Genomic DNA, 14877 nt, shown 5'->3' with positions numbered 1-14877 from the left:
TACAGTATGCAAGTCACATTAATTTTTCTTCCCAGAAAATGTAGTAGGAAACCTAGCTGAAAGGAAATGAACATCCTTGTTCCAAAATTTCTGAATGCTCTCTAATAAACATATAGCATAAAAACAAACACAGTATTGTCTTAAAATAAGGTCATGTACCTTCCAAACTTTGGTCACTAGTCACTTCTTGCTTTGTTCCATCAAGATGAAGATGAACAAATAGTATAGATCACATGTACATGAACATCGATACCAATTTACTATGTAATTGTTTCTCGTACATTATATGTATCAAAAAAAAAAAAAAAAAATCAATAATTGTTTCTTACACATTCATTATGAGTCTAATACATGTCAAGATTTTGAAAAAAATCTTGACATATATTAGAAAACTGAGCAGTTTCATCACATCTCCATGAAACACCATAGAGTAGAAAGCACTTACCACACACCCTGGATGGTAATGCACTGATTAAAACACCCTCAAAAGATTAGATTAGACAAAATTTTATCTATTTTTGAAACTCTGTCCATAGTTTTCCTGTAGCAACATAAATGTGCCTATGAAATTTTATCAATCTATAACAGTTTTTTTTCCAAATGATCTAAAGTAGAATACTTCTGGACATTGTGTATTTTAGGAAAATCAGCAATATAACATTAAGGAAATTGGAAGCTTATGAAATTATCTTTGTTGTGTCAATGATTTTATATGAATTTCTAACATCTAATTAAATAGTTGCTAATTCAATTTGTTAGAAATAAATTTTATGGGAATAAGCTGTGTGTTTAAAATATATGGGAGTACCATTTAATTTAAATAAGTAGGACTTGATTGTACAAACAAATTTGTAGAATTTTATATAAAATATGGTGAAACTGTTGTTTCTACTAATAAAATCATGACAAATTATAACAATAAACAAAATCTTTAGTGTAAAATAAAGGACAAATTTTCGTATTACAAAATGTTTTGAAGTTTGAGTAAAATGTGTGTTTATGTTATAAAAAGTTTTAGAATACATTTTTCTTAAATGTATATTGAAACGACATGCAAAAAGAAAAAAATGAATATTTTATAGTTCATAATATAGTAGCAGTAGGAATAACATCATTTAGAATTAATTACATTAATGTAAATTTATTACTTACAATTATAAGGAATAAATCTGACCTTATAAGACTGTGTGAATACATTGTTTACTAATATTAAATTATTATTGAAATAATTTTAGTATTTTGAAATATATGTAATTAAAAATATTGCTTACAATTAAAAATTAACTGAGACTATTTTTGATTTGTTTTAATAATAGTAAAGCAAATATTCAAGTTTTTGATCATTGTTCAGCCTGAATACTTGAAAAATGTAATAAATCTACATTTCTCAAGTAATTCATTTCTTCATTAATTATTTGCATCTAAAATCAGTAACAAATTGTGTTAAATGAAAATTTTAGAATTAGTAAAATTTCAAGATTTATCATTAACCTATGTTATAAATATAATACTTATTTTCTACTAATTTACAAATCATTACCATCAGTATCATCTTCATAATCTGAATTATAAAATGGAGTGTTACTAAATTCTTGTTCCAAGCCTTCCATATCAAAAATACCTGAATGAATAAATAAATTTGCAATTTATGCTATATTATTTGAAAGTTTTACAAAATGATTCAAACTAACCTCCAGCATCTGTATCCAGACTAAATATTCTCCTCCTTGATAACATCTGTGATTTAGCAGCATTCTTTTTCCCAGCTGAATGAAGCTGAAATTAAAGGATATTTATTCCTAACTGACATAAGAAAATACTAGGATTGCATTTGTTGTTTTCAATGCCTGCAAATTGAGCTGAGCGAGATTTTATGCTTAAATATAGTACACTGGACGACAAAAAAATAACACCAGGAAGGACTTGTTGGATTTGAACAAAAATTGGTATGTGACATTGTCATAGCTAGACAGGTATATGATTGCAACCATAAAGCAAAAACATACTTTATTGTGCAGTAATGTTCAATACAGTGCAGGCACTAATATCCCGTTGGGCTGCCTCTAGCGCGGATATAAGCTGTGATACGCCTCGGCATGAAGGCATAAAGGTTCCATATAATGTTCTGTGGCATATCTGTCCACGCGTGATGCAACTGGGACTCAAGATGCATCAGATCTTGTGGCTGTCACAGCTGGCATCCCAGGTAGTCCCACACATGTTCGATTAATGATAAATCTGGAGACCGTGCAGGCCAAGGAAGTGTGGCAATGTTATGTAGGCATGCTTGGGAGACCACTGCAGTGTGTGGCTGGGCATTATTTTGCTGGAATATGCCTGTCGGAAGCCCTGCCATGAGGGGCAACACATGTGGCCGGAGGTTGTATTGCACATATCGTTGGGCTGTGAGAGTAGTACACATGACAACTAGGAGGTGTCCTACTGTCATATGTTACGGCTCCCCACACCATAACACCAGGGGTTGGGCCCATGTGCCGCTCCACAGTATAGGCTGGGTTGATGCCTTGACCAGCGGGCCACCATACCCTCACACAGCCATCGTGAGCCCCCAAACAAAAGCGGAATTCGTCGCTGAAGACAATATGCTGCCAGTCGGTAGCTGTCAATGATTGTCGTGCAAGACAACACTGCAGATGGAGGCGTTGGTGGGTGGCTGTTAATGGTAGAACACATACTGGCCGTTGGGAGACCAATCCGCCGTCTACTAAGCGCCTGGAAATAGTGCAGCTGGATACACTGTTTTGTAATGCAGGTGCCACTGCTGCATGAATGGTAGACGATGAAGCTGTAGGCGCTATCCGTGCTTGATGTACAATGAGATGATCCTCCTGCCTGGTGGTCTGTTGATAGCGTCCAGAGCCTGTTTGCCATTCATGCGTTCCCCTACATCCCCACTGCTCATAACACATCCTAACAGTTCCATCAGAATGGTTCAGATGGCAGCCAATCCGGCGATATGACCATTCTCCTCCTCTCAATCCAACGATGCAACCTCTCTCAAACTCACTTAACTGAGTGTAAGGCCGTCGAATGTGTCATAGAGGCATGTCTGTCACTCAACAAAGTCACAACCATCAACACAAGCGCAAGACATATGCACAAGTTGTCACAGTGTGCACCTTTATACCAGACAGAGGAAGCACTTTTCTACCCTCTGGTGGCAATACAACACAAGAACCTGATCCCAAAAGCTAATCATTTACATATCTAACTATGGTGATGCAACATACCAATTTTTATTCAAATTCAACAAGTCCTTCATGGTGCGTTATTTTTTTTGTCGTCCAGTGTATTTATTTAGTGTCTTTCAAAATAGAAGCAACGATATCTGATTTATTAGTTGATTTTGGAAACATGATTCCTTTCAAACTTTGCTTCAGAATAATTTAATTCAGATTGTATGCTACAGCTTTTGGCTTGTTCAATGTTGCCAGTCAATAATGTTAACAAATAAACAAATACAGAGGTTAACAACTGAGTCAAAACTCTAGCTTATTTTAAATTATTTAAAACTTGAGGGGTGACAAGCAAATATTGCATGTTTATGCTTGGAAACAGAACAAAACTGCTGCATGTACTTTGTAAGCATTCAAAATCACAGTTTAAGTCTATGGTAGAGTTTCCTGTAATATTCCTCAAGGACATGACCTTATTGGGATTCCAAAGAGTTTACAACATTCAGTAATCTAGACTTGATGTCCATACTAAATTTGGTTGAGATCAGTCATTTATTTAAATCCATAGACATTTTAGTGTAAAGAAATGAACTTTGCTCGCTCAGCTCAATTAAATTAAAATGAGTATATATACTTTTGTATCAAATGACTGTGATCGATTATATGAAGGATTTCTTGTATTCACTTCAATTTTGGTTTGAGGTAGCTGAAATGGTTTAAACTGGCCATTGCATGAAGTTTCAAATAATTCTTGAGCTATTAAAACATAAGAAAAAATTTAAGAACACGTACATTAAATTTAAATTACTAACTAATATAGTATAGAATAACTATATAGTACAAGTTGTACTTACACACAGAATTATCATCATTTGAATTTAAGGAAGAATAGTTATTTTCAGACATTGCTTCTCCTATACTTTCTTTCAAATCTTTTTCTTGTTGTTTCTGTAACAAACTCAGCATTGCACATTTATCTCTCCTTACTTTTTTCTGTAAAGCTGCAAAATTATTTTGCTGCTGTTGAGTGAATATCCTAAAAATAAAGTGTATTCAAGTAAGTAATAGAAGCATATTATAATTTTAACTGAAATACTTACCTTATTCTTTCTTCCATAGCTTTGTGTTCTTGCTGCAAGTATGTAGCTACCTGTTTCTGTATTGAGGCTAAAGCAGACTCTGTTTTACTACTTTTCATTTGAAATTTTACATCTAAAAATTTATTTACATGTTAATATAAAATAATTCAATACCAGCTACAATAAATCAAGAATAAAGTTATTCTAAATTTAGACATATAATTAATGAATGTAAAAATATAGTATTAAATTTGTTATGATTATTTACAATTAAAATTAATTCGCTTTCTAAAGAAATAATAGATTGAAAGAGATAGGTATCAAACTATGACTGTTGCAAGACTGGCAAAGGCAAAGCTTACTGCTTGTCTTGGCCTAAGTCAGAGCATGATATAGAATAAATATGAAAAAAAGCATTTGTATAATTATAAAAGGTTATGCACTTTGGGATTATACAGAGTCTTCTGCACTTTAGTAGGAAGATCAGCTTGGCATATAACTTATGCCACTGCTTCTTCAGGTTTAACATGATAAAAAAGAACATCCGTTGTCCAGAGTTCATCTTGTAAGTTAACTGAATTCGAGGGTTATACTAATTCCAAATATAAGTATAAAGGTTATATTCCACCACATTGACTAGACGCAATAATTTATTTAGACTTTCCAATATCAACTATTAATAATTCAATTCAATTCCATATTTTGTTATCTAAAACATCTATATTCAAATAATAAAACTAATTTTTTTTTGGATTTTTCTTTACATTACTTAAAAGTTTCAATTATAAATTTAATTTTGATTGCATTTAAAATTGAACTTAGCTATAAGATAAATATATATATCAGACATGGGCAAATGCGGCTCTTTTTGAGTTACATGCGGCTCTTGCTGAAAGTGTTAATTTCTGTTTTTTATTATTATTTTTACAATTTTATTTTTATAATTTTGTGAAAATGTTTATTTAAAAAATTCAATATTTGTTTATATTATATTTATATTATATAATAAAATCGCGCACCTTACCATACTATCTGCCACGACAGTACAGAACTGCGGCTCCAATGCATTTTGCAAAACCTACATTTCGGCTCCCACTGAACTCTTGCTTACCCACCCGATATATATTTTTAATTAATATAGTTTATTTAGAATGTATGTATATTGAAATCTAAAGATAACAAAAGAATGGTTGGTCAATATGATACAAAATTTTTTTAGTTTCTCAATCTCTCTCTCTCTCATCAAAGATCAGTAAAATTATGGAGAATTTAACACAAACCAGTACAGTAGAGCATCAATTATCCGACCCCCGATTAACCGACCGCGTTCTAGTTGGCAAATTCAAATGTCCGCTAGTGATGTAGCGCTACAATATTTGGTTATGTCTTGGCTACTTTAATATTATTTTTGTTAAATTTTTGCATGTTTTTTAGCTGGCAGCACTGGCTCGACCATGAAAGGGAGGCTAGTATTTAAACCAGGCCTAATACACTATACTAATAATGTAATTTTTCATTACTTTTCGGTTATCCGACCAACCCCAGTCCCCAACTGAGTCGAATAATCGATGCTCTACTGTAATTATATGCAACTGAATTATGCTTAACTAGAGTTACCATATGTAACAATATACATACAGTGATGCTAGATCACTATTTAAAAAGTCACCCATAATCAACTATGCCAGTGTCAGTGTGGTCAAAAAATTTTTCTGCAGGCCAATGAAATTTTTTGTGGGCCAGCAGTTCAAAAACACTGATATAGATGATAAAGTGAAAAAGAACTATAAAATTTACTTATTTCTGTTTAATAGAAACAAATAGTCTTCAATTCACTATTTTTCTTGCAATATACATCAAAAATAGAGTTTAAATCAATCACACTCTAGTTTAAACAAGAAATGATACATTAAGAGTAGGGTAATAAATGACACTATTTACAGCATGATATTTGACAAATATCAGTTAGATAAAAACATTATTTTTATTACAGAGAAGTAAAATATATATAGTAAGTGCTCAATTAAATGGACTCATTCAGTAAAGGGTATCCATTATTTACCATTCTTGAAACCGTGTCGATATTTTTTCCTTTGTTCAAACACAATATAGTGCAATCACTTGACCACTGGCATTTTTAATCATCAACTAAATAAAAGTTAATGATGAAAAATGCCAAGTGGTCGAGTGATTGCACTATATCATGTTTGAACAAAGGGGTATCCACTATTGCCAAACATCCATTAAATCTAATGTGTTTTAAAAACACATTTACAATATACAGGATTCATTAAAATGTTATGATGTATATAATAATAATTTATTCATACTTAATGTACAGTACATTGAGAAAATTATATTCTTTGATCCATCTTTTAACACATTTTATCAGGAAATTAAAAAAAAAAAAAAAAAGGTTTTAACTGTCTTTACAACAAATTTTTTTGACTTAAATCCAAAGTATAGTAGATTAATTCAAGGGTACTTTCTAGTGTATTTGAAATACTATTGCACCAATTTTCTTTACTTATTTATGCTGTTTAGCAATATTTTGTAATCATATTTTGCTTCTTATTAGACCCAATTATTAATAAGCTAGAGTATAATCTGCAATCAGTGACAAATAAAGAATGTATTTAAAAATAACAAAAGTTAAAAAAAATGACTCAAATTTTTGTTTATCCCAAAACATTAGCTCTTACACACTAAATGTTTTTCAAAATTCTCATGAATATTTAATAATTTTACAATGCATTAAGCATTTATCAACAAGAGAACAATTTTCAGATTATTATATTTGTCAATTCTTAAATTTAAGTTTTTTGTTTTGTTTGTGAAAAACCATACTATAAATTTAAGTATTTATTACAATACTAATGAAGTTTCAAATGACTCTATAATCATAAAATCAGATGCAAATTTTAAATAATATACACTCATTGCCATTATAATTAGTGCACCAAGAAGGTGTTGTCAAAATAGAACAAAATTGTACATGTGTAAGTGTAATGGTGATATAAGTAAGTGATTACAAAATGGAAGCAAAAGTTTCATTTATTGCAGGAAAAACTGTAGTGTCAAGAATTGCCGAAACGAAATCCCGAATAGAGTTGGGATAAGAAAATGATTGAGGACTTCACAATTTAACAAAAACTTATTTTAATAAATCTAAGGCTTAACATAAGATAAGGTTATGAAATACAATTATTTACAGAATAATTGTATTTCATATACCCCTTTTATACAACAATATATGCTAAACTGTACAATAGGGGTTATCACTTTTCACAAAGAACAAGAAACACGTGTTATAATTGACTCGCCTTTTTTTTTTTACTTCTATCCTTCCTGTCTTTCTTATTCTCACGTCGTCCCTTTTTCTCTCTCGCCTCCCCTTCGTCCTCACCTGGGAGACCACTTCACTCCTCTAGTCCGAACGACGAACACTCCAAGAACCCACGAGGAAAAAGTCCTTTTTCACACAACGACGTGTCTTTTTATAATTTCCCTCCATCCGGGCACATAGTCAACACGTGATTCCTATTGGCCAATCAATGCATACCAGCCTAAAAGGCGGTACGTGATGATGGCGCCACAATATTAAAAAGAATGACAAACCCCGATACGAAAAAACGAAACATTTACAGAATATAATAAATATAGTAACGGAGCACTACAAAACTACAAATGACAGGAGGTTCTAGTAACCTGTTTGGCCAATTCTAGTATGAATACATGATGTGATACAGGCATGCATGGAAGCTTACAGGTGTCATATGGTACCCTGTGGAATGATGTCCACATTTGCTGCAAGCAGTTCTGTAGTTTGGTCAAACTCTTAGGCTGTCCAACTTGGCATCCCAGGTGATCCCTGACAGCTTCAATCAGTGACAAATTAGGAGACCAGGCAGGCCAGGGAAGTGTGGCAATGTGGTGGAGGCAGTCCTGTGACAACCTTGCTGTGTGTGGTTGAGCACTGTACTGTTGTAAAATGGCTCTTGGGAGCTCTGCTATGAGAGGCAACACATGGCTGCAGGATTTCACTAACATACCACTAGGCTTTGCTTTACTTTAAGAGAACAAGAGCTGTCTGTCATTTAGCAGCAGACTTACCCTTATAAGAAATGGAAGGAAGAGGAAAGTGAGAGACCAAGTGTGAAATAAAGGGAGATAGGAAAGTGTGAAAGAAGACATGAGAGCTCATGGCAATTGCTTCAGTAATTGTTAGAGTATAAGTACTATACAAAGTTACAAAACAAGGTTACAGTATAAATCAAACAAATATACAAACAGAATGCCTTTCTAGCAATGATATACGCATCAATTTTCATAGATAAGAACGTCAGAGACCGAATGAAAAAATGTAAGAAAGTAAATCAGCAACTAATAAAAGCAGGATGATAAATGGCCAGTGAACCCACCAACTCAGTGTTGTCAGAATGGCCTAGGTGGCAAACTATTCAGTGAGATGACTATCTGGCTTCTATCAACCTGATGGATCCTTCCCCTATCAAACTCTGTTAGTAGTTCATATGGTCTTCAATCGCAACATAATTTCATCTCCAGTGATATAAACTATATCACTGGAGATGAAATTATGTTGCAATAGGTAAACTACCTATTCCAGAGGGATGCCACAGACAGAATGCCTTTGCACACTTTTTTTATAGGCCAAGGGAGACTCACTTTAATGTCCTCTGCTGGCATTACACAATGAGCAATCACACTAACTTTAAATCATTTCCATATCTGCTTCAGACTTATCCTCATGCCAAGTTTAAACAACTCTTTGGTGCACTAATTTTTATGGCAATGACTGTATATATAAAAAATTTCAATGGCATCTCATTAATTTATTTAGTTTTTTTTATTATTGTTTAACAATGCTGGCTGTTTTATCACTACATTTTCTTTTTCCAGTAGTGATAAAAACAGCTAGCATTGTTAAACAATAAAAATAAAAACTAAACAATAAATTAATAAGATACCATTAAAATTTATGTTCATAAATTTGGAGAACATATTGAGTAAAACTTTGAAAATTCTTATTATTACAATGAATACTCTCCAGTATAATGATTATAGTATAATTGTTTATTTCATGAATTTTTAATAAGATCCAAAATAAGCTTACCTGATTTTGAATCAAGCTGATTATCATTTATTTCAGGAAGAATAATTTTAAAAACCAATGAATAGTTTTCTATATTTTGCTTTGTTTTTAAATCCGTAAGTTTTGTTTTTAAATCTTCCTTATCCTGTAAAAATATTTCAATTAAATTCAGTACTCTCATGTATAAAAAATATCTATAAACAAAGATTATAAAAACAAACTTTTTAAAATCATACATACAAATGAAAGAAACATATACTTACTGTCATATCTGTATTTATTAAAATGTGCTCAGTTTTTTGTTTTCTATGAATAGCATGTGTATTTAATCCACATCCACCACAGGTATATACTATCCACTCACCAACATGGCAACTTGTCACCAATATTGATTGTGCCTGAAGCAAAAATATATTTTTAAGCACTTAAAACTTGACACTAAATAATTTGCATTCAGATAATTAACCTTTCAGCAGTGGGAGAGTCAGGTATGGTTCTACCCCTTAGTAGTGGAGAATATACCCGAAAAATTTTTAAAGTATTTTTTCACGCAATTTTTCTCATTTCCGTTTTAGAAAAAGTATTTGTAAACAGTTATGTCTAGTAAAGAAAAGTCTTTTTTCATTGTTACATAATTCATTTTTTATGTGAATTTTTTTTTTGCGGTAGTTTTTGGCTAGATTCTGGTGATACCCCCAAAAGAATTTAACGTATATATACGTCCCTCACCACTGCCACACAATCGCCCTCGACGTATATATACGTCCTCACTGCTGAGTGGTTAACTAATGCATAATGAGAATCAAACTAGATATCTTGTTTATTTCACTTAAACTTTTCAAAATATTGTTTTCAATGCTTCTAAAATTAAGAAGCACACATTAAATTTACTTATGAAAATATTTTTGAAAATTTTTTTCTATGTAAATTTTCTAAATATTACACCTTTTGTATTCAGTACTGTCTGGGATGAAATTTAATAGTTTATAGTGAGACTTTGATTTTTCATCAATTATAACCACTTTGTATGAACTTGTAAATAAAAAACCATTTCATTTGTCAAAGTGATATAAAATATATTATGTAAAAATAAGTTATTCAAACTTTATAATCAAAATATTTTACTAGCAAATTTTATGATCAATATAAAAATATTTTCTGTATAAAAGAAATGATAAAATTATGATTTTATTTATACAAAAATACTCGTTAGTTTGATACCGAATAATTTGAAGTATCACATAATTCAAAGTCAACTCTAGTCTCCAGCCCAGAGAATAGGATTTTGCATATATTTTAGTTTAGATAATTCAAAATATGCATACAATGAAATTTGAAGTCATTATCTGGTCTGATGACCCACAAAAATATCACTTAATTCTAAATCTTCCATCATATTACATGTTTATTAGGAAAGTTTCCACACTCAAGTAGCAGTTTCATTTTTGGTTTTTTCCAACTAAACATATCCAATGTATCAGCAATGTGATCAATGAAGAGAGAATTTCTTTTATTTTTATGGAAGAAATCTGTTTGGCATTTAATTATTTTGAATATTTTTTCACAAAAATATATTGTGTCAACAATTCCTAAGCCCACTAAATACACGTGTATTCATGATAGAAAGCATACATAGCTTTAGCCATTAATACAGTAATCTTGACAGTGAATTCTTCATAGAACTAGCCATTGGTCCTTTAGTATTCCTTTAGTAATGAAATTCATGGGTAATTTTTATGAAAGCACTTAAACTTGTTTTGTCTGTTAAATTTTAGTGGTTAATGGTCTAGGGGTGGGGAAATAGAAGAGGTCGTGTGTCATATCTCAAGTGGAGTCAAATTTAATGAAAATTTTTACTGAGTATTGGTATTTAAATTTTTTTTAAATGCATCTCTACTGTAAAAGTTATGCCATTTGCTTGTTTATATTAATAATTAATAATATAAAATTTATTTTTTAATAAAACTATGGGGCATCATTTTAAGACTATTCAAAAAGTTCTTGGAATAAAATAAAGATGGCAATAGTATAACAATGTTTTAGTGCAGTGGAATGTTTCATCTGTCATATGAAGGCATGTAAAATTTGAAGTCATTTTATCAATTACTTGTTTCTTGACATCTACTTAAACAAATCATGTTTTGTGTTTTCTACAAAATTGAAAAAACTGAACTTCAAGATTTTTTGATATGGAAAGTATTTTAGGAACAGTTTCTCCTTCATTTTAAATTGTTTCCAATTGGACTACAGAATTTAAACTTAGTTTTGAAAACCTGGAATATGATCCTTGCAGTGGATGTTCAAAAAGTGCAACATCAGAAATCAAATCATTAATAAAGTTCATGATATAGTTTTGTAAAAATCAACAATTAAAGGTATCTAATATTGCTAAAGCTATAAGCATTTCAAATAAATTGGAATTTCATATTTTGACTGAAGAATTAAATGAGAAAACTGGCTACAAGATGGGTGCCATGATTGCTAACAATTGAACAAAAATGCATTTGCACTCACATTTCTCAAGTATATATAGACTGTTTCCAGAAAAATATGATCAATGTTGTGCACAGATTTGTTATCATGAATGAAGACCACATACTCAAAGTAAAAAAAGCAGCTGAAACCATGGACAGAATGATGGATACTTGGCATAAAAAAAGAAGACGAGGTCTTTCTGCTGGAAAGGCCATGACAGTTTTTTGGATGCTAAAAGAATTATACAAATAGATTATCTTCCAAAGAATAAAACAATAATAGAGTACTAATCAACAAATGTGTACCTCAAGCAATTGTAAAGTTAAACAGTTTTTATAGCATTTTCCATTACATTTTGAAAATATTCCTGTTTTAACATTATTATTGAATATTTATTTATTTTATTATTTAAATGTTAAATAATATAATCCTTTAATTGTTGCAAAGTGTTGAACTTATTTATATAAGCCCACCACCTTTCCTTTTAGATAGTGCTGGAATCTTTTTTATATGGAGCCTATCAAATCAGGCAATCTCACTGGCCACAGAAAATCACCATATCACAAAATTAAATGATCTGGAATGTTTCTCACACTGACTATTTCACAATATTGTCCTTTGCAACTAAAAGCAAACCATTGGCAAACTTCATTTAGAAAAATTAGATCTGTTCAAATCTTGTGATTTATTTTGCATCCCATATTTGATTGCTCTTTTAGTATGTAAAACAAATTTTTTTTCCATAAGAATTAATAGAAATAAGGGTCTTGTTTTAAAGACTTCCCATAAGAAATAACAATAGAAGAATTAAAAACTGAATTTATACCCAATGAACAGAAACAGGTATATCTCTCTAATTTAAAAATATATTGTTTTGCATTATTTTTTGCATTTCCATTAGATCCATTATTATTAATTAGTTCTATGCTGGTAGCTAGTTATCAATATCATAAAAATTTTATTGGTGAATGTATGCTGATAAATATAAAAAGCTAATTTTATATATTCATATTAGTTTTATTTTGTACATCTAGTATTAAATTATTTTTTAAAAATACAAAAATTACTTAGATACAACTATTAAATTTTGTTTTAGCTGGAACTTATGACTTATTTAATCCTGTATTCATAAAATATTTTATAATTAACAAAAATTACTTAAATGAAAATCTTACCATAGTTATTCCACCCAAATCTAAAGTCACTGTAGCAACTCCACCTTGAAAGAATGTGTGTAAAGTTTCTTCATTTGTTAGAGCCAATGAATTAATGGGAGTTGACTGAATGACATTATTTTTTGTATGAATGCAAACATTCAGACAATGACAAACTAAATGCATCATTTTACCTTAAAATAAAAAGGAAAAAAATTCTAAATTATTAAAATGATAAAAAGAAAATATTTCTAAAATAAATTATTACAAAAACCACATTAAACAAAAATATCATAAATTAACAACTTACATCTAGGTTACTTTTATAAAATAAATATTTTATTGAGCAAGAAATAATATATATAATCATGTTATCATATCATATTAATCATATTAAAATAAATAAATGGCATATCTTTTGGTTACAATTAAAAAAACAGATTCTTATTTGGAAAATGTAACATTATAATTATATCTTATGATTGATATCTTTATGATGAGATCAGTAATTAAATACTTATAATGATTACTATTTTATGTTTTAAAAAAACCAAATTCAAGTTCAAGTACTTCAGTCCATTAAAATATCAATGTATATATTAACCAGAAATAGTAAAATGTAATTAACTTAAGTTATTTTCTGTAACAAAACTGATTTTTTACCAAGAAGCAACACTATCATTTTGCATAAGCAAAATTTATAGCTTTTATGTGAAGCAAATAATCTTATCTGTAACAGTGTAGTTTAATATCAAACACTAAAATATACTATTATAGATAAGATTATTTAATAGATCAATATGCTAAACATTAAAAAGTTCTTAAGAATTAAGATGTATTAAATAACACTCATGTAGCTTCATAGATTTACAAAAGTTGGTTTTGTAAATTCCTCTATTCAGTTTGAAGCAAATTGAAGTTTTGATATAAACTTAAAAAATATATATCTCATCTCTAGTCAGTTAAATAAAATTACATCTTGTTAATAAATCATTGCAATAGTTTACTTTATTACAAGTATTATGTAGAGCTAACATCAGTTTCTTCAAATGTACTGTCTTTAAAATAACAATATCAAAATTTCTGAATGATTTAAAAATAGGTTATATATTAGAAAACTGAAATCTTAAAAATTAATTCAGAGATAAACTAATAGCTACCATCATTAGTCTAATTTGTATTTAGTTATTAATATAATAAAGAAATTATGTCTGAAGACAAAAATTTATTTAATATGATTAAATTATACTTAGATGTGTGTGTATAAATGTACATACAATTATTTATGAATTATAAAATTAACAATCTTCCTTGCACACACAAGCCTGTCTGCATAAAATACACATGTAATGAACATATAAAATTACAACTTTTATACAACTAAATGCACAACATCTAATGACACTTAAAATTTTCTATTCTAAATAACAACAAAACAATAATGCTATATATATATATATATCTGACTCTAGATTTTGAAAACTAATAATGATACAGCATAATTTTTTTAAGATCTAACCGCAACAAAATTCTAAGATCTTAGAATTTTGTTGCGGTTAAGATTTCAAGATCATTTTATCTTTAATGTATCTCTTTTAAAAAACAATTTAAATTTATTGGTTTTATTGCTGCTAAATCTAAATTTAAAAAATATTATGAGATGTTTGCAGATATGTTTTTCAAAAGCATTAGTTTCTTCTCTCTCTTGCATTTTAAACATTTTTTCATGTTATATATTATTTATTTAAATTGAAACTTGATAAAGTATTTAACTCTTTTTAGGAATATGAATATTGCATTTAAGTAAAACAGAATATAATTTTGTCAAATCAAGAGTGAGTTATGCTTTCTGCCAAATA

The 14877-nt window shown here is 29.8% G+C and overlaps 1 protein-coding gene across 4 annotated transcripts in view; it reads right to left on the bottom strand.

The window, feature by feature from the left end:
- Positions 1 to 14877, bottom strand: part of LOC136977988 (uncharacterized) — a 47862-nt gene that overhangs the window by 6181 nt on the left and 26804 nt on the right. For 3 of the 4 annotated variants that reach the window (XM_067273613.1, XM_067273611.1, XM_067273612.1), the window contains exons 2-9: positions 13040 to 13212; positions 9653 to 9787; positions 9411 to 9534; positions 4298 to 4409; positions 4052 to 4233; positions 3832 to 3953; positions 1692 to 1776; positions 1541 to 1621 (exon numbers count right to left, since the gene is read on the bottom strand). In XM_067273613.1, the coding sequence (XP_067129714.1) occupies positions 1541 to 1621; positions 1692 to 1776; positions 3832 to 3953; positions 4052 to 4233; positions 4298 to 4409; positions 9411 to 9534; positions 9653 to 9787; positions 13040 to 13207 (1009 nt within the window). In that variant the 5' untranslated portion in view covers positions 13208 to 13212. Of the gene's footprint in view, positions 1 to 1540; positions 1622 to 1691; positions 1777 to 3831; positions 3954 to 4051; positions 4234 to 4297; positions 4410 to 9410; positions 9535 to 9652; positions 9788 to 13039; positions 13236 to 14877 lie in introns of those variants that run through there. The other variant, XM_067273614.1, reaches the window with a different exon arrangement.

This window comes from Centruroides vittatus, unplaced genomic scaffold, assembly GCF_030686945.1.
Source record: "Centruroides vittatus isolate TY-2023 unplaced genomic scaffold, ASM3068694v2 contig_484, whole genome shotgun sequence".
Taxonomy (NCBI): domain Eukaryota; kingdom Metazoa; phylum Arthropoda; class Arachnida; order Scorpiones; family Buthidae; genus Centruroides; species Centruroides vittatus.
Note: the sequence above shows the minus strand (reverse complement) of the source record. Positions and strands in the feature narration are given on the sequence as shown.